Source organism: Nerophis ophidion, linkage group LG13 (genome assembly GCF_033978795.1).
Source record: "Nerophis ophidion isolate RoL-2023_Sa linkage group LG13, RoL_Noph_v1.0, whole genome shotgun sequence".
Taxonomy (NCBI): Eukaryota; Metazoa; Chordata; class Actinopteri; order Syngnathiformes; family Syngnathidae; genus Nerophis; species Nerophis ophidion.
In genome coordinates, this window is record NC_084623.1 from 8,825,369 (window position 1) to 8,846,224 (window position 20,856).

Here is a 20,856-nt window from a genome sequence, read left to right on the forward strand (position 1 = left end):
AAAGTTAGCACTTTAATGTTAGCATGGTAACAGTTAACAAGTGTCACATACCAAGTTATATGACTCTAAGGTAAACGGTTGCAAAATTAGCAATAAAGTTAGCACTTTATGTTAGCATGCTAGCAGTTAACAAGTGTCACATACCAAGTTATATGACTCTAAGGTAAACTATTGCAAAATTAGCAATAAAGTTAGCACTTTAATGTTAGCATGGTAACAGTTAACAAGTGTCACATACCAAGTTATATGACTCTAAGGTAAACGGTTGCAAAATTAGCGGGGAGAAAACCCAGTCATGGATTGTGGACATGTCCTAACAGGTGTGTCCCGTGCAGGTGTGACAGTGTGATCCTCCCTGGCTCCCAGCATGCTGAGTTTCCTGCGCAGGACACTAGGGCGGCGCTCCATCCGCAAACACGCGGAGAAAACTCGCTTACGGGAGGCCCAGCGTGCCACCACACACATCCCGGCTGCCGGGGATGCAAAGTCCGTCATCACCTGCCGCGTGTCCTTGTTGGACGGGACGGACGTCAGCGTTGACCTGCCGGTAAGGCAACCGCAACAAAGTGTTCCGTATGTTGTTCTAGAAACATGTGGAAGTGACTCTGCTTTAGTGCAGTGTTTTTCAACCAATATTACAGCCTGGTGTGCCGTGGGAGAGCATCTAGTTCCACCTATTTGGGTTAAAAATATCCATATCAGCAGGTGGCAGCCAATAGCTAATTGCTTTGTAGATGTGGAAACAGCGGTAGGCAGGGTGCAGGTAATAAGGTGTCTAATGCTTGAACGGAAAATAAACAAAAGTTGAGTGCCCCTAAAAAAAGGTGTCCAAGCTTAGGGAAGGCTATGCAGGACAAAACTAAAACTGAACTGGCTACAAAGAAAACAAAAACAGAATGCTGGACAACAGCAAAGACTTACTGTGGAGCGAAGACGGCGTCCACAATGTACATCCCAATGAACTCACAACCTACCGATATCAGAGCGGACACTCTAACCACTAGGCCACTGAGTGCCCCTAAGAAAAGGCGTCGAAGCTTAGGGAAGGCTATGCAGAAGGAAAGTCAAACTGAACTGGCCACAAAGTAAACAAAAACAGAATGCTGGACGACAGCAAAGACTTACTGTGGAGTGAAGACGGCGTCCACAATGTACATCCGAATGAACTCACAACCTCCCGATCTCAGAGCGGACTCTCTAACCACTAGGCTGCTGAGTGCCCCTAAGAAAATGCGTCGAAGCTTAGGGAAGGCTATGCAGAAGGAAAGTAAAACTGAACTGGCTACAAAGTAAACAAAAACAGAATGCTGGACGACAGCAAAGACTTACTGTGGAGTGAAGACGGCGTCCACAATGTACATCCGAATGAACTCACAACCTACCGATCTCAGAGCGGACACTCTAAAAGGTGTCAAAGCTTAGGGAAGGCTATGCAGGACAAAACTAAAACTGAACTGGCTACAAAGTAAACAAAAACAGAATGCTGGACGACAGCAAAGACTTACTGTGGAGCAAAGACGGCGTCCACAATGTAAATCTGAATGAAATCACAAGCTACCGATCTCAGGGCGGTCTATCTAACCACTAGGCCACTGAGTGCCTCTAAGAAAAGGCGTCAAAGCTTAGGGAAGGCTATGCAGAAGGAAACTAAAACTGAACTGGCCACAAAGTAAACAAAAACAGTCCTTTTTTTTAATTTAATTTTTTATTTTTTCTTCTTTGTCATGAAAAAGGGACGTTTTTGTCATGAAAAGGGAGGTTTTTGTGGTTGGTGCACTAATCGTAAGTATATATTGTGTTTTTTATGTTGAATATATATACATATATATATATATATTTTTTAAATAAAAAATTCTTCTGCGGCCCGGTGGTTGGGGACCACTGGCTTAAGCGATTCAACAGATTACGCATGTATTGAAACAGATGGTCGGAGTATGGAGGCAGAGAGCGAAAACGAAATTGAAGAAGAAATTGAAGCTATTGAGCGAATAGCTATTGACGCGTGGCGCATTGGGAGAGTGGCCGTGCGCAACCCGAGGGTCACTGGTTCAAATCCCACCTAGTACCAACCTCGTCACGTCCGTTGTGTCCTGAGCAAGACACTTCACCCTTGCTCCTGATGGGTGCTGGTTGGCGCCTTGCATGGCAGCTCCCTCCATCAGTGTGTGAATGTGTGTGTGAATGGGTAAATGTGGAAGTAGTGTCAAAGCGCTTTGAGTACCTTGAAGGTAGAAAAGCGCTATACAAGTACAACCCATTTATTTATTTATTTATTCGGCCATAGCATGGGTGTACCTAATGAAGTGGCCGATAGCATGGCTTCCTTATTAGCATCGCCGGTAAAATGTGCGGACCAAACGATCAGGACTTTCGCATCTTGTGACACCGGAGCAACTTAAATCCGTCGATTGGTAAGTGTTTGTTTCGCGTTAAATGTGGGTATCTAGTTTCAAATGTACATACAGCTAGCGTAAAAAGCATGTTAGCATCGATTAGCGTAGCATGTTAGCATCGATTAGCTGGCAGTCATGCCGTGACCAAATATGTCTGATTAGCACATAAGTCAACAACATCAACAAAACTCACCTTTGTGATTCCGTTGACTTAATCGTTGCAAATGCATCTGCATGTTATCCATACATCTCTGTGCCATGTCTGTCTTAGCATCGCCGGTCAAATGTGAAGACACTTTGGTACATTCAATGGGGGTCTGGCGGCAGATTTCTTGCCAGTGGTGCAACTTGAATCCCTCCCTGTTAGTGTTGTTACACCCTCCGACAACACACCGACGAGGCATGATGTCTCCAAGGTTCCAAAAAATAGTCGAAAAAACGTAAAATATCAGAGCTGAGACCCGGTGTTTGTAATGTGAAAATGAAAATGGTGGGTGTGTTACCTCGGTGACGTCACGTTCTGACGTCATCTCTAAAAGACCGATAAACAGAAAAGGCGTTTAAATTGCCAAAATTCACCCATTTAGAGTTCCGAAATCGGTTAAAAAAATACATGGTCTTTTTTCTGCAACATAAAGGTAAATATTGACGCTTTGATTGATTGATTGATTGATACTTTTATTAGTAGATTGCACAGTTCAGTACATATTCCGTACAATTGACCACTAAATGGTAACACCCGAATAAGTTTTTCAACTTGTTTAAGTCGGGGTCCACGTTAATCAATTCATGGTACAAATATATACTATCAACATAATACAGTCATCACACAAGTTAATCATCATAGTATATACATTGAATTATTTACATTATTTACAATCCGGGGGGTGGGATGAGGAGCTTTGGTTGATATCAGTACTTCAGTCATCAACAATTGCATCAACAGAGAAATGTGGACATTGAAACAGTGTAGGTCTTATTTAGTAGGATATGTACAGCCAGCAGAGAACATAGTGAGTTCACATAGCAGAAGAACAAGTATATACATTAGAAGTACATTTGAGTTGTTTATAATCCGGGGAGATGGGATGTGAATGGAGGAGGGTATTAGTAAAGTGTTGAAGTTGCCTGGAGGTGTTGTTTTAGAGCGGTTTTGAAGGAATATAGAGATGCACTTACTTTTATACCTGTTGGGAGTGCATTCCACATTGATGTGGCATAGAAAGAGAATGAGTTAAGACCTTTGTTAGATCGAAATCTGGGTTTAAGGTGGTTTGTGGAGCTCCCCCTGGTGTTGTGGTTATGGCGGTCATTTACGTTAAGGAAGTAGTTTGACATGTACTTCGGTATCAAGGCGGTGTAGCGGATTTTATAGACTAGGCTCAGTGCAAGTTGTTTTACTCTGTCCTCCACCCTGAGCCACTTTGGAGAAGTGGGTTGGATTGAGGTGTGATCTGGGGTGGAGGTCTAAAAGTAACCGGATTAGCTTATTCTGGGATGTTTGGAGTCTAGATTTGAGGGTTTTGGAGGTGCTGGGGTACCAGGAGGTGCAAGCGTAATCGAAGAAGGGTTGAATGAGAGTTCCCGCTAGAATCCTCAAGGTGTTTTTGTTAACCAGAGAGGAGATTCTGTAGAGGAATCTCGTTCTTTGGTTGACCTTTTTGATCACCTTGGTTGCCATTTTATCACAGGAAAGATTAGCCTCTAGAATGGAACCTAGGTAGGTGATCTCATCCTTCCTGGTGATGACAATGTCACCCACTTTTATAGTGAAGTCACTGACTTTCTTAAGTTTGATATGGGACCCAAATAGGATGGATTCCGTTTTTCCTAAGTGTATGCTTACATAGGTTTGGTGATAATGTTCCCCTTTAATGAGGAAGGGATCTGTGCTTCCTCATTAATTCTCAACATGGCTCAGGAATCTCCGTGAGATTGATACTATTTTGATCATATCTATTTATCCGCAAACTCTGGAAGTCTTTTGGTGTCATAAATCAGATATATTTCATTATAGCTTCAATGTTGAGACAGCTTGTTTCTCCACTCCACTACTACTTAAAGTGCGATGGGAGCGACACACGTCCCCACTATGTTGTTGTGTCAGTAGCACGGCCTCTTTTAAGCTGATCGACATGTGGGCGTGTGCAGTGGATCACCTGTAAGTCCGTGATCCTCTCTGGACAACGTGCTTAACCGCATGACGGCGTCGTCAGCGAGTCACGTGACCCGCAGCTCATGGCCAAGTAGACATGGTGCATGCTTCACTTTTGACGCCGCGTCCCTCCTCCCTTTATGAATTCCTAGCAAGTTATTTCTTCCTTCCGCTTGCCTCTTGCATGTTTTTTTTTTCTACCTTTTGATCTACAACATGGAGGGAAAAATCAATTATGAGTCTCACAATTCTATTATTGAAAATAGTAATGATTACAAAGATTAGTTTTTTTTTTTTTTTTTGAAATATGCCTGTTTTTACCTTTTTATTGTTCATTTTTATTTTTATTTTTTTTAAATTTTTATTCAACAAAACAGTACACAGCAATACCATAACAATGCAATCTAGGGATGCACCGATTAATCGGTAACCGGATATATTCGGCCGAATAAGGCAAAAAAAGCCACATTCGGCCTTCGGTGGAATGAGTTAAAAAGAAGGCCGAATAGTGGCGTGTGACGCAATTTTTTGACGCGGTGACGCAATCAACCAACGTGCAGTGTTAAATTTAAATAGTTTTATACATAGTTAGTTTCCTTCTTTTTATTCTGAAGCTGAAGTACTGTTATTGACAAATCTGTTCTGGCCTGGGATATGTTGTGTACCTGTATAAGTGTATGAGGTTACAAGCACACACTTATTGAGATTTAGTGGGGCCTCTGTTTACATTATTAGCCTGTTGTGTAGGCTACCTGTATAAGTGTTTGAGGTTACAAGCACACACTTAATTGAGATTTACTTGAGCCTTCTGTTTACATTATTAGCATATCTACTGTGGCTAAGCAGACTTTTGCCAAAAGGACAATAATTCATTTGTTGTTGGTTTATCCACTTTAGTGCACTTTATTTTTTTTTGGAATGCATGTTTTGTTTGAAGGCCTAATATAAATGAAAAACGTTGTGCTTTTTTTTGAAAAGCAAAGGCTATTGGAATATTAAAAAAATGTCAATATTCAATAAAAAATTACTTTATTTGAAAAACGTCTAAATATTTATTCTAGTCTATTTATGCAATATAAAAAAAATTGCGAAAAACTGCATTCATTATTCGGTATTCAGCCTTCGGCCAAACGTTTAAGTTTTATTCGGCTTCGGCTTCGGCCACAAATTTTCATTTTGGTGCATCCCTAATGCAATCCAATTCCCGAACCCCACCCAGCAACACACTGCAAAAAGTCAGTGTTCAAAAACAAGAAAAAAAATACAAAAATAAGGGCTATTGTATGTGAATCAAGCAAAATGATCTGCCAATAAAACAAGAAAATTCGGCTTGTCAATACTTTCCAAAACAAGTAAAATGAGCTAACCTCAATGAACCCAAAAATACCTTAAAATACTGTATTTTTCGGAGTATAAGTCGCTCCAGAGTATCAATCAATCAATCAATCAATGTTTATTTATATAGCCCCAAATCACTAGTGTCTCAAAGGACTGCACAAATCATTACGACTACGACATCCTCGGAAGAACCCACAAAAGGGCAAGGAAAACTCACACCCAGTGGGCAGGGAGAATTCACATCCAGTGGGACGCCAGTGACAATGCTGACTATGAGAAACCTTGGAGAGGACCTCAGATGTGGGCAACCCCCAGCCCCCTCTAGGGGGCCGAAAGCAATGGATGTCGAGCGGGTCTAACATGATACTGTGAAAGTTCAATCCATAATGGATCCAACACAGTCGCGAGAGTTCAGTTCAAAGCAGATCCAAGACAGCAGCGAGAGTCCCGTCCACAGGAAACCATTCCAGGCGGAGGCGGATCAGCAGCGTAGAGATGTCCCCAACCGATACACAGGCGAGCGGTCCATCCTGGGTCTCGACTCTGGACAGTCAGTACTTCATCCATGTTCATCGGACCGGACCCCCTCCACAATGGAGGGGGGACATTGGAGAAAAAAGAAAAGAAGCGGCAGATCAACTGGTCTAAAAAGGTCTATTTAAAGACTAGAGTATACAGATGAGTTTTAAGGTGAGACTTAAATGCTTCTACTGAGGTAGCATCTCGAACTGTTACCGGGAGGGCATTCCAGAGTACTGGAGCCCGAACGGAAAACGCTCTATAGCCCGCAGACTTTTTTTGGGCTTTAGGAATCACTAATAAGCCGGAGTCTTTTGAACGCAGATTTCTTGCCGGGACATATGGTACAATACAATCGGCAAGATAGGATGGAGCTAGACCGTGTAGTATTTTATACGTAAGTAGTAAAACCTTAAAGTCACATCTTAAGTGCACAGGAAGCCAGTGCAGGTGAGCCAGTACAGGCGTAATGTGATCAAACTTTACGGTTTAAGTCACACCTGCCGAAAATGCATAACAAAGAAGGAAAAAAACATATGCGTCGCACTGGAGTATAAGTCACATTTTTGGGGGAAATTTATTTGATAAAATCCAACACCAAGAATAGACATTTGAAAGGCAATTTAAAATAAATAAAGAATAGTAAACAACAGGCTGAATAAGTGTACGTTATATGAGGCATAAATAACAACTGAGAAGGTGCCTGCTATGTTAACTAACATATTATGGTAAGAGTCATTCAAATAACTATAACATATAAAACATGCTATATGTTTACCAAACAATCCGTCACTCCTAATCGATAAATCCCATGAAATCTTCTTCCTCGATGTCGCTTCTAAACAACGCTGCCAACTCCAAAGGTATGCGCCGCTTCCTCTTGTCCTTTTCTGCTGCATATTTCACTACGTCCAGCTTGTAATCTGCAGTACATGATCTCCTTTTCGGTGCCGTTTTTGTTCAGCCCTTCTCATTTTTTATAAGTTGCCTCCAACATTGTAATGATCCATTTTAATATCTACGGCAGTAGCATATAGCAGTTAGCATCTCATTACCCACAATGCACTTCTATCATGACCCTCCCCCGCCGATTTCTTATTGGTTGACGTGTGTGTGACGATTGCTGACATTTTCTTTGTCTCTTCCGCGAATGAGATAGATAATATTATTTGATATTTTACGGTAATGTGTTAATAATTTCCCACATAAGTCGCTCCGGAGTATAAATCGCACCCACCGGCCAAACTATGGGAAAAAAAAACTGCGATTTATAATCCGATAAATACGGTAGTACTAACGCACAGGTGTCTAACTAAAGGTGAATGCGGTCCGCAACATAACGTAGTCCGACACATCTTTGAACATGGTCCGCTAGTCTTTGTACGTGGTCCGACACCTCATCTACTATGGCCCTATCAGTTCAATACCCCTGTGTTAGCGCATAGATCAGGGGTGTCAAACTTAAATACAACGTGGGCCAACAAAGCCGCGGGCCAAGGTTGAACAAATTAACCTTTTAAAGGGGAACATTATCACAATTTCAGAAGGGTTAAAAACAATAAAAATCAGTTCCAGTGGCTTGTTGTATTTTTTGAATTTTTTTTTCAAAATTTTACCGGTCTCGGAATATCCCTAAATAAAGCTTTAAAATGCCTTATTTTCGCTATCTTCGAAACCACTATCCATTTCCCTGTGACGTCACACAGTGCTGCCAATACAAACAAACAATGGGAATACCACAGCAAGATATAGTGACATTAGCTCGGATTCAAACTCGGATTTCAGCGATTCAACAGATTACGCATGTATTGAAACAGATGGTTGGAGTATGAAAGTATTGAAGAAGAAACTGAAGCTATTGAGCGAATAGCTATTGACGCTATTCATAGCCATAGCATGGCCGGATAGCTGCGTTAGCATCGCCGGTAAAATGTGCGGACCAAACGATCAGGACTTTCGCATCTTTTGACACTGGAGCAACTCAAATCCGTCAATTGGTAAGTGTTTTTTTATCATTAAATGTGGGTGGAAGGAAACGTAATATAGTTGCAAATGCATCTACAGGTTATCCATACATCTCTGTACCATGTCTGCTTTAGCACCGCCGGTAAATAGCATGTTAGCATCGATTAGCGTAGCATGTTAGCATCGATTAGCTGGCAGTCAACATCAACAAAACTCACCTTTGTGATTTCGTTGACTATCATTGCAAATGCATCTGCAGGTTATCCATACATCTCTGTGCCTTGTCTGTCTTAGCATCGCCGGTAAAATGTGGAGACACTCTGGTACATTCAATGGGGGTCTGGCGGCAGACACTTTGGCATCTTCAGGCCAGTGGTGCAACTTGAATCGCTCCCTGTTAGTGTTGTTACACCCTCCAACAACACACCGACGAGGCATGATGTCTCCAAGGTTCCAAAAAATAGTCCAAAAAATGGAAAATAACAGAGCTGAGACCCGGTGTTTGTAATGTGTAGAAAATGAAAATGGCGGGTGTGTTACCTCGGCAACGTCACATTCTGACGTCATCGCCTCCAGCGCGATGAACACAAAGGCGTTTAATTCGCCAAAATTCACCCATTTAGAGTTCGGAAATCGGTTAAAAAAATATATGTTCTTTTTTCTGCACCATCAAGGTATATATTGACGCTTACATAGGTCTGGTGATAATGTTCCCCTTTAAAAGGGACCCAAACAAGTTTTGCATTGAATATTGAACGAGCAAGGCTTGTATAACTTTATAGTCACATGCAAAATCGATTTTCAAAAATTGTAGCATCCCGGAAGAGTTAGTGCTGTAAGGGGTTCTGGGTATTTGTTCTGTTGTGTTTATGTTGGGTTACGGTGCGGATGTTCTCCCTAAATGTGGTTGTCATTCTTGTTTGGTGTGGGTTCACAGTGTGGCGCATATTTGTAACAGTGTTAAAGTTGTTTATACGGCTACCCTCAGTGTGACCTGTATGGCGGTTGACCAAGTATGACTTGCATTCACTTGTTTGTGTGTAAAGTCCGCATTTAGTATGGAGAAAAAGCGGACGGGACGACAGGTTTTAGAGGACGTTGAATGCAGTGCCTTTAAGGCACGTCCCCAATGATGTTGTTTGGGTGGAAATCGAGAGAAATTCGGGGAAAATGGTTGCCCCGGGTGATTTTCGTTAAGGGCACTGAAATTCGGGAGTCTCCCGGGAAAATCGGGAGGGTTGGTAAGTATGAGTATTAGCGGTGAATGCGGTGTTATAATACCGGCGGGCCAGCTCCAATGTTAATTTGATATTGCCTCAAGGGCCAAATTAAATTACATGGTGGGCCAGAGTTTGACACCCATGGCATGGATTGTGACAAATTCTGACTTCAACGTTAGAATTTTTACTTAACAAAGTAAGGATCTCTACTAAATTAGAAATTTTACATCTCCAATTTTAAGAATCTTAAATTTTTGACACAATATATTTTTGCATTAGTTCCAAATTAACGTTAAATTGGTGACTTTTCCTGTTTTGTTGGTGTTTTCCTGTATCAGCTTCATGCCTTCCTGTCTTGCGCGGTTATTTTGGTGACTTTTCCTGTTTTGTTGGTGTTTCCTGTAGCAGCTTCACACCTTCCTTTGAGTGCTATTGCCCGCAACTGCTTTGTTTTCGCAATCAACGCTATTGAAGTTGTGCGTACGCTATCGTTCTTTGTGGGGACATTGTTGATTGTCATGTCATGTACGGGATGAGCTTTGTGGACGTCTTTTGCTCCACATGCTGTAAGTTTTTGCTGTCGTCCAGCATTCTGTTTTTGTTGACTTTGTAGCCAGTTCAGTTGTATTTCAGTCGTGCGCGGTTAATTGGGTGACTTTTCCTGTTTTGTTGATGTTTTCCTGTATCAGCTTCATGCCTTCCTGATTTGCGCCGTTATTTTGCTGACTTTTCCTGTTTTGTTGGTGTTCTCCTGTAGCAGCTTCACGCCTTATTTTGAGTGCTATTGCCCGCAACTGCTTTGTTTTTGCAATCAAGACTATTTAAGTTGTGCGTACACTATCCTTCTTTGTGGGGACATTGTCGATTCCCATGTCATGTACGTGATGTGCTTTGTGGACGTCTTTTGCTCCACACGCTGTAAGTTTTTGCTGTCGTCCAGCATTCTGTTTTTGTCAACTTTGTAGCCAGTTCAGTTTTAATTTTGTTTTACATAGCCATCCCTATGCTTCAGTGCCTTTGCCTTTTGTTAATTTTTGGTTTAAGTGTTACATACCTTTTTTTTTACCTGCATTCCCGCTGTGCTCTGCATGTTGGGATCACGACAAACCATTCTCGATGCGTACCTGCTGCTACTTACTGAAAATCAAAATCTACCGGGGCAACCATTCTCCCGAATTTCTCCCGATTTCTACTCGGACAACAATATCGGCGGCGTGCCTTAAAGGTACTGTTTTTAGCGTCCTCTACAACCTGTTGTCATGTCCGCTTTTCCGCCATATAATCAGCGTGCCGGCCCAGTCACGTAATATATGCGGATTCTACAAACACACACAAGTGAATGCAAGGCATACTTGGTCAACAGTCATACAGGTCACATTGAGGGTGGCCTTATAAACAACGTTAACACTGTTACAAATATACACCACACTGTGAACCCACACCAAACAAGAATGACAAACACATTTTGGGAGAACATCTGCACTGTAACACAACAGAACAAATACCCAGAACCTCTTGCAGCACTAACTCTTCCGGCACACTCCAATATACACCCCTGCTACCAACAAACCTAGATTTTGCATGTCACTATATGTTCAATTTTCAATGCAAAACTTGTTTGGGTCCCTATTAAAAGGTTAAGTTGTTCAACTTTGGCCCGCGGCTTTGTTCAGTTTAGAATTTTGGCCCACTCTGTATTTGAGTTTAACACCCCTGAATTATCAATCAATCAATCAATGTTTACTTATATAGCCCTAAATCACTAGTGTCTCAAAGGGCTGCACAAACCACCACGACATCCTCGGTAGGCCCACATAAGGGCAAGGAAAACTCACACCCAGTGGGACATCGGTGACAATAATGATCCAGTGGGACGTCTGTGACAATAATGATTATGAGAACCTTAGAGAGGAGGAAAGCAATGGATGTCGAGCGGGTCTAACATGATACTGTGAAAGTTCAATCCACAATGGATCCAACACAGTCGCGAGAGTCCAGTCCAAAGCGGGTCCAACTCAGCAGCGAGAGTCCCGTTCACAGCGGAGCCAGCAGGAAACCATCCCAAGCGGAGGCGGATCAGCAGCGCAGAGATGTCGAGGCGGATCAGCAGCGCAGAGATGTCCCCAGCCGATACACAGGCAAGCAGTACATGGCCACCGGATCGGACCGGACCCCCTCCACAGGGGAGAGTGGGACATAGGAGAAAAAGAAAAGAAACAGCAGATCAACTGGTCTAAAAAGGGAGTCTATTTAAAGGCTACAGTATACAAATGAGTTTTAAGGTGAGACTTAAATGATTCTACTGAGGTGGCATCTCGAACTGTTACCGGGAGGGCATTCCAGAGTACTGGAGCCCGAACGGAAAACGCTCTATAGCCCGCAGACTTTTTTTGGGCTTTGGGAATCACTAACAAGCCGGAGTCCTTTGAACGCAGATTTCTTGCCGGGACATATGGTACAATACAATCGGCAAGATAGGATGGAGCTAGACCGTGTAGTATTTTATACGTAAGTAGTAAAACCTTAAAGTCACATCTTAAGTGCACAGGAAGCCAGTGCAGGTGAGCCAGTACAGGCGTAATGTGATCAAACTTTCTTGTTCTTGTCAAAAGTCTAGCAGCCGCATTTTGTACCAACTGTAATCTTTTAATGCTAGACATGGGGAGACCCGAAAATAATACGTTACAGTAATCGAGGCGAGACGTAACAAACGCATGGATAATGATCTCAGCGTCTTTAGGTGAAGTTACATGATTTCCCACGGCACAGTGGTTGAAAATCACTGATATAGGCGATACAGCAGAACAAGTACTGAATACTGTGGTATGAATCTTGCTGGACTGGCTGAAACAGTTTTCTATGATATCTGGCAGTAAGAATGCATAGAACAGGAACTTCCAAGCATTGTAACAAAACTGTCACACACACACACACACACACACACACACACAAAGAGGCCTTTGTACTCTCCCTCCCAGGGTACCGTAGGGGTGCACTCTGCCTCCTCAGCTATGCCAACTAGCGTGGGGCCAAGCTGCTCACTAACTGACAAACTACCTCAGACACCGATGACCGGTCGTGTTCTGAACTCCTGTCTTGCACTTTTGTCTAGTCATGTGAGGAGTAATATCATGCACAGTGTGGACGTTGACAAAGCCACTATCATCCCAAACTGAAACATTGCAAGATATATGCACAGAATACAGTTGGAAAATAGATAAATACTGAGGGAAAATTGCTTGCATTTGTGTAATTTGTTGTTTTATAAATTATTTAAAAAAAATGTAACCCCCTTTTTTGTGGGGAAAAAGTTGTATAATAACGAAATGGCCCCAAAGTCAGGTGACCATATGATTGCCCACTCCCCTCAGCTCATGCATCTCTGGGGCACTCGAGCACCCACACCCCCCTTCCTGTTACCGTGGCAACTCTGTCGTCGTGCCTCGAGTGGAGGTTTGGAAGACGAGTGTGTGTGTGTGTGTGTGTGTGTGTGTGCGTGTCAATGTGAGGGAGAGATCTTCCAGTCACAGGCAGTAACTGGTACAGCCTTGTTGGAAAGACAACTCCTTTTCAGACCATTTGGATTATTTTCTCCTACCTGAGTTAGAAAAACTAAAGAAGGAAGTGTTTTTAAAGGCGTACTGAAAGCCACTACTAGCGACCACGCAGTCTGATAGTTTATATATTAATGATGGAATATTAACATTGCAACACATGCCAATACGGCCGGTTTAGTTTACTAAATTACAATTTAAAATTTCCCGGGGGAGTTTTCTGTTGAAAACGTCGCGGAATGATGACGGCAGCACCACTTACGGCTAAAAGTCGTCTCTTTTCATCGCGCAATTACACAGTATTTTGGACATCTGTGTTGCTGAATCTTTAGCAATGTGGTTAATTAATAATGGAGAAGTCAAAGTAGAAAGATGGAGGTGGGAAGCTTTAGCCTTTAGCCACACAAACGCATGGTGATTCCTTGTTTAAAATTCCCAGAGGTGAAGTTTTACTATGGATCAGAGCGTTCAAGCGAACATGGTTCCCGACCACTTGTCGACCGGCAGGTTTCGTTGAGAAAATTGCGGTAAAAAGTCGCTGCCGTGACTTCCCTCAGAGACTGGCGTCAACACACCTGTGAACACACCCCTCCGACTATCAGGTACTATTTAACTCACTAAAACACTAGGACAAGGGTCGGGAACCTTTTTGGCTGAGAGAGCCAAGAAGCCAAATATTTTAAAATGTATTTCCGTAAGAGCCATATAATATTTTTTTAACACTGAACATAACTAAACGCGTGCATTTTTAAGTAAGACCAACGTTTCTAGAGTATAATAGGTCTCTTATTCTTTGTATTAACATTGTTATTCTCGACCTAACTGTGGAGGGGGCGTGGCTTGCTGGCCTGCAGCGAACTGGGGTGTGCCAGGACCGGCCTCGTAATCAGCGACGGGTGCGTAGATGGCTCACCTGGGCCTTGTTATCTAATCACCTGTCGTTCTGTTATAAGCAGCAGCCAGGAGGAGAGACGGGGTTGGGGCTGGAGCCAGAGTGCGAGCGAGAACGAAAGAGAAAAAGACAATTGCTGGAAAGCAACTGAGAGACTTATTGAAAAATAAAACAATATTGTGACCCTGAAACAGGCTCTCATGTCGGTGCTTGGTGGTCTGAAGAACCCCCAGGAGGGCAAGCCTCACACTACCTAATAATAAATAAATAACTTCTTACCATTAACGCAACTTTTTGAACAGGTGCGGTAGAAAACGGATGGATGGATTAAAAATGCACGAGAATGTTTTATATTTTGAACGTTATTAACACTGTGATTACAAGTGGAATTATTCATTACTTATCGTGTTAAGCAATGTCAGCTCAGATTTATCTGAGAGCCAGATGCAGTCATCAAAAGAGCCACATCTGGCTCGCGAGCCATGGGTTCCCTACCCCTGTACTAGCAACACAATAGAAAGATAAGGGATTTCCCAGAACTATCCTAGTAAATGTGTCTAAAAACATCTGAATCGCTCCCAATGCAATCACCTTTTTTTTAATTTATTTTTTTTTACCTTTTTTTTCTTTTTTCTAGTCTTTCACTATCAATATCCTCATCCACGAATCTTCCACCCTCGCTCAAATTAATGGGGAAATTGTCGCTTTTTCAGTCCGAATAGCTCTTGATGCATCGTCTGCTACTTCCGCTAAAGGCAAGGCTTTTTTATTAGCGACCAAAAGTTGCGAACTTTATCGTCTGTTCTCTACTAAATCCTTTCAGCAAAAATATGGCAATATTGCGAAATGATCAAGTATGACCCATAGAATGGACCTGTTATCCCCGTTTAAATAAGAAAATCTCATTTCAGTAGGCCTTTAAGACGATACTAATTCCTGGTACCTGGGAATCAATATGGGTACTCAATGGTAGCAATTTTTGGTGCTTTTGTTTGTGTTTAATAAATAGCGACTTGTTCAGGGTGTACACCGCCTACCGCCCGAATGCAGCTGAGATAGGCTCCGGCAACCCCAAAAGGGACAAGCGGTAGAAAATGGATGGACGTTTTGCAATATAAAAACAAAATATTGCAACATTTTTTAAAAATTAGCTGATTACTGCTGTCCAGTCGTTACATCTTGTTTTATTGTGACATTTCTGAGTCAACTACAGTTGCAAGTCCAAGACGTTAGATGGAAATTGTGTATATTTTTTGTCAGGCTTGCCACTGACAGCACTCTTATTTTGTCTGTTTCCTGTTTTTTCCCCCTGTGCGCTGTTTTCTCTCGGCTGCGGCTGATTGGCACCTGGTCACACCTGGTGTCAATCAGCCCGCTCCTATTTGTACCTGCTTTGTCTTCCAGTCGGGGCTGGATTATGGTCGCTCTTGTCGTTGGTACCTGTCGTGTTGTGTCGTATCATATCGTGTCAATGCAGCGTTGCGGTAAGCTATAATTGATAGTGGTTTGTAGCTTATTGTCTTATGTTCTCTGCTTCCAAGTTTGTAAGTACGACTTCTGTTTCTTGCTCGATACCTGCTAACTTCCACGCTAGGCCTTTTTGTTTGTTATCCGCCTCGTGCGCGCTTTTTGTTGTACCCTTTGTTTGTTTTTGTCTTAGTGTTTTGAAATAAATCATGTTTTCCTGCAAAATGCCTCCCTCCTTCTCTGCATCTTGGGGTTCGTCAACAACTAACTCTGACTTTTTTAGGCCATATCGCGATACACGATTGTCATGCTGCCTGTTTACAGCATGTTGGAGTCATAACTGCAAGGTGCTTTTGCAAACAAAACTTGTCTTTCCGTGTGTTTTCCAGAAAAAAGCCAAAGGCGAGGAGCTGTTTGACCAGATCATGTACCATCTTGACATCGTAGAGAAAGACTACTTTGGACTGCGCTTCATGGACTCGGCACAAGTTCCGGTAAGAATGTCCAGACCAGCCTACACTAACAACAGTAGAGCTTCTGTTTATATTGTTGTGTGAGTATTCCAATGATATATTTAATCAGTTTTTTTCTGTTAAAAAAAAAAACAAAACAAACATTTGATACAATACTGCCATCTATTTGCGTGGCCTGAGGGCTGTAAATTACATCATGGTTCAATTTGCGGCCGTAACAACAAATCGCGATTACCAACGGTGGAAAAAGTTATCGACTCAATTGTCATTCATTGTTCGGTTAAAGGCCTACTGAAAGCCACTACTACCGACCACGCAGTCTGATAGTTTATATATCAACGATGAAATATTAACATTGCAACACATGCCAATACGGCCTTTTTAGTTTACTAAATTGCAATTTTAAATTTTGCGCAAAGTATCCTGTTGAAAACGTCGCGGTATGATGATGCGTGCGTTCCAGCCCGATCCCAGCTATAAGTTGTCTGCTTTAATCGCATAATCACACAGTATTCTGGACATCTGTGTTGCTGAATCGTTTGCAATTTGTTAAATTTATAATGGAGACGTCAAAGAAGAAAGATGTAGGTGGGAAGCGGTGTATTGCGGCTGCCTTTAGCAACACAAACACAGCCGGTGTTTCCTTGTTTACATTCCCGAAGGTGAAGCTTTACTATGGATCAGAGCGGTCAAACAAACATGGTTCTCTACCACATGTCAAGCGGCAGGTTTCGGTGAGAAAATTGTGGTAATAAGTCGGCTCTTACTATAGACATGAGCAGAGCTTGCGTCGTTCCTCGTGCACCTGTCAAAGAGGCAGCTGCAGATTCTCTTGCCTTCCCTGACCGGCTGCCCCCGAACATGGGATGCTTCCACCGTGGAGGAGGCGGAATAAAAGCTTAGCCCGGCCCGACCGGCTGCCTTCGCTTCGCCTCGTCGAAAAGCGTGGCTTCCCTCAGAGACACTGGCGGTCGCCACACCCCTCCGACTTTCAGGTACGACTATATAATCTCATTAAAACACCAGTAACACAATAAGCAGATTAATAAGCAAGGGATTTTCCAGAATTATCATAATAAATGTGTCTAATAACATCTGAATCGCTCCCACTTCCCTTTTTTTTGTAGTCCTTCACTCTCACTTTCCTCATCCACAAATTCTTCATCTTCGCTCAACTTAATGGGGAAATCGTCGCTTTCTCGGTCCGAATCGCTCTCGCTGCTGGTGGCCATGATTGTAAACACTGTTCAGATGTGAGGAGCTCCACAACCCGTGACGTCACGCGCACATCGTTTGCTACTTCCGGTACAGGCAAGGCTTTTTTATTAGCGACCAAAAGTTGCGAAATTTATCGTCGATGTTCTCTACTAAATCCTTTCAGCAAAAATATGGCAATATCGCGAAATGATGAAGTATGACACATAGAATGGACCTGCTATCCCCGTTTAAATAAGAACATCTCATTTCAGTAGGCCTTTAATTGAGTTATCAAATATTGTCACAGGCTTAGTTTATTCATCAGCAAAGCGGGAACGTAGTTTGGAACGTTCCCGGTCAGCGTCTCTGCTAACAGGCTTGGTTATGGCACTCTTGTCGGCTTAGAGAGCCGACCAGCGCTCGGACACAGACCGTTCCTAGTCGGTCACTGACCTTCTCCTTCACACTGATGCTCAGTGAAGGCCATGAAAAAGAACAAGGACTGATGGCAGGAAAGATTTAGCAGAGGGGAGGGACTCATCACTCGGCAGTGGACGCAGTCTGAGAAGTGGGAGGAAGGAGGAATGCGGGGGAGAGGACGCCACGGCGCTTTGAGTTCCCTACTTGTTCACGTAACACGCACATGCTCCATCACTGTCACTGCCCTTTCCTCTCCTTGACTTTCATCAGGCCTCATAGAGCCGTCATGTCTCGCGGAGAACAAAGTGTGTCTGAGGAAAGGTGATTCCACTGCAGGGTTATTCAAATTTCTGGAGGCCGCATTTCCAGAAAGCCAAGGACTGGAAGGCCTGACGTAGGGCTGGGCGAAGTGGCCTTTTTTTAATATCTTGATATTTTTAGTAGGGATGCACCGAAATGAAAATTTGTGGCCGAAGCCGAATAAAATTTAAACGCTTGGCCGAAGGCCGAATACCGAATAATCAATGCAGTTTTTCACAATTTTTTTAATATTGCATAAATAGCCTAGAATAAATATTTAGACATGCTTCACGGTGGCAGAGGGGTTAGTGCGTCTGCCTCACAATACGAAGCTCCTGCAGTCCTGGGTTCAAATCCAGGCTCGGGATCTTTCTGTGTGGAGTTTGCATGTTCTCCCCGTGAATGCGTGGGTTCCCTACTGGTACTCCGGCTTCCTCCCACTTCCAAAGACATGCACCTGGGGATAGGTTGATTGGCAATACTAAATTGGCCCTAGTGTGTGAATGTGAGTGTGAATGTTGTCTGTCTATCTGTGTTGGCCCTGCGATGAGGTGGCGACTTGTCCAGGGTGTACCCCGCCTTCCGCCCGATTGTAGCTGAGATAGGCGCCAGCGCCCCCCCGCGACCCCAAAAGGGAATAAGCGGTAGAAAATGGATGGATGGATGGATTTTTCAAATAAAGTATTTTTTTATTGAATATTGACATTTTTTTAATATTCCAGTAGTCTTTGCTTTTCAAAAAAAGCACAACGTTTTTCATTTATATTAGGCCTTCAAACAAAACATGCATTCAAAAAAAAAATAAAGTGCATTAAAGTGGATAAACCCACAACAAATGAATTATTGTCCTTTTGGCAAAAGTCTGCTTAGCCACGGTAAATATGCTAATAATGTAAACAGAAGGCTTAAGTAAATCTCAATTAAGTGTGTGCTTGTAACCTCATACACTTATACAGGTAGCCTACACAACAGGCTAATAATGTAAACAGAGGCCCCATTAAATCTCAATAAGTGTGTGCTTGTAACCTCATACACTTATACAGGTAGCCTACACAACAGGCTAATAATGTAAACAGAGGCCCCACTAAATCTCAATAAGTGTGTGTTTGTAACCTCATACACTTATACAGGTACACAACATATCCCAACGTCACCGCACGTTGGTTGATTGCGTCACCGCGTCAAAAAATTGCGTCACACGCCACTATTCTGCCTTGTTTTTAACTCATTCCACCGAAGGCCGAATGTGGCTTTTTTGCCATATTCGGCCGAATATATTCGGTTACCAATTAATCGGTGCATCCCTAATTTTTAGGCTATATCGCGATATACGATATATATTATTAAAGGGCTCTGGAGCCGCAGGTTGCAGACCCCGGCAATAGAACAAGAAAATTTGGCTTGTTAAGACTTTCCAAAAACAAGTAAAACATCAATGAACTCAAAAATACCTCAAAATAAGTACATTCTCACTTATCACAACTGTACTACTATATCAGTACCTATTTTCTATTGTTTCATTGAAAACCAAACAGCAAAGTCCGTTTGGCTGTCATCTGTTTTAGGATGAGACACAATTGTGTCAAAGTCATGATTTTTTTTTGTTCATGCTTGAATTAAGAAATTATTACTTCAAAAAAGTAGTTTTATACTTGTGAGTGTTGACGACACAGCTGTGCAACTGTTGATATTCTAGTTTCAAGCATGGTTTACTCGATACAGGTCATCAAATGTCAGCAACAAGCTGTAATATCTTACTGAGATCATTTAGGACCATGCATCCATTCATCCATCCATTTCTACCGCTTATTTCCTTCTGGGTCGCGGGGGGGTGCTATTTAGGACCATGCATCCATCCATTTTCTACCACTTATTCCCTTTGGGATCGCGGGGGGGCGCTCGAGCCTACCAAAACCTTTAAAACAAGTAAATGACTCTAACATAAAATCTGCTTAGTGAGAAGAATTATGTTATCAGACAGAAAATAAGCAAATATCTCCCTTATTTGAGATATTTAATTTTACTTAGATTTCAGTTTTTGCAGTGTACCGGACCTATTGCAAAAATGTGAGTCTTTCACAAGTTTTTTGAACTGAGCTCACAGGCCAACCGTTGAATAGACCAAATGTTGAAAATTTGAGATGTCCGATAATGGCTTTTTTGCCGATATTCCGATATTTTTCAACTCTTTAGTACCGATTCCGATATCAACCGATACCGATATACACAGTTGTGGAATTAACACATTATTATGCCTAATTTTGGTGTGATACCCCACTGGATGCATTAAACAATGTAACAAGGTTTTCCAAAATAAATCAACTCAAGTTATGGAAAAAATGCTAACATGGCACTGCCATATTTATTATTAAAGTCACAAAGTGCATAATTATGGTGCGTGTATAACGACCGCAAAACCGCATCTGTTAGCAGACCTGGCTAATTGTTTTGCAATATATTGCAAAACTAACTTCTTACTTTCAGGTACCTACTGATGTGTATTTGGGATCTACATAAGTCCTTATAATGTTCGCGAGTCCGCAATTGTAGTCTTTGCTGACACCGTTGTTATAGGCTGCTTTGTTTTCTCTACCTTCCTCTTCTGGGACATTCATCTTCTGTTGTTGCTACAGATGTCCGATTAATGGCTTTTTTGCCGATATCCGATATTCTGATATTGTCCAACTCGTAATTACCGATTCTGAACTGATACAGAAATATACAGTCGTGGAATTAACACATTATTTTGCCTAATTTTGTTTTGATGCCCCACTGGATGCATTAAACAACGTTACAGAGGTGTATATTTTAGCATCCCGGAAGAATTAGTGCTGCAAGGGGCTCTGGGTATTTGTTCTTTTGTGTTTATATTGTGTTACGGTGCGGATGTTCTCCCGAAATCTGTTTGTCACTGTTGTTTGGTTTGGGTTCACAGTGTGGCGGATATTTGTAGGTAAAGGTGG

General features: G+C 42.3%; 1 protein-coding gene and 1 long non-coding RNA gene across 5 annotated transcripts in view; one reads left to right on the top strand and one right to left on the bottom strand.

Moving 5' to 3' along the window:
• The window catches only part of LOC133564197 (uncharacterized), a 285,115-nt gene extending 277,686 nt beyond the window's left edge, over positions 1–7,429 (bottom strand). The window contains exon 1 of the long non-coding RNA XR_009809247.1: positions 6,906–7,429. This is a non-coding gene — a long non-coding RNA (uncharacterized LOC133564197). The remainder of the gene's footprint in view (positions 1–6,905) is intronic.
• The window catches only part of epb41l5 (erythrocyte membrane protein band 4.1 like 5), a 103,486-nt gene that overhangs the window by 5,495 nt on the left and 77,135 nt on the right, over positions 1–20,856 (top strand). For 3 of the 4 annotated variants that reach the window (XM_061918341.1, XM_061918344.1, XM_061918343.1), the window contains exons 2-3: positions 336–547; positions 15,893–15,997. In XM_061918341.1, coding sequence (XP_061774325.1) covers positions 368–547; positions 15,893–15,997 — 285 coding nt within the window. In that variant the 5' untranslated portion in view covers positions 336–367. Of the gene's footprint in view, positions 1–320; positions 548–15,892; positions 15,998–20,856 lie in introns of all 4 variants that reach the window. The other variant, XM_061918342.1, reaches the window with a different exon arrangement.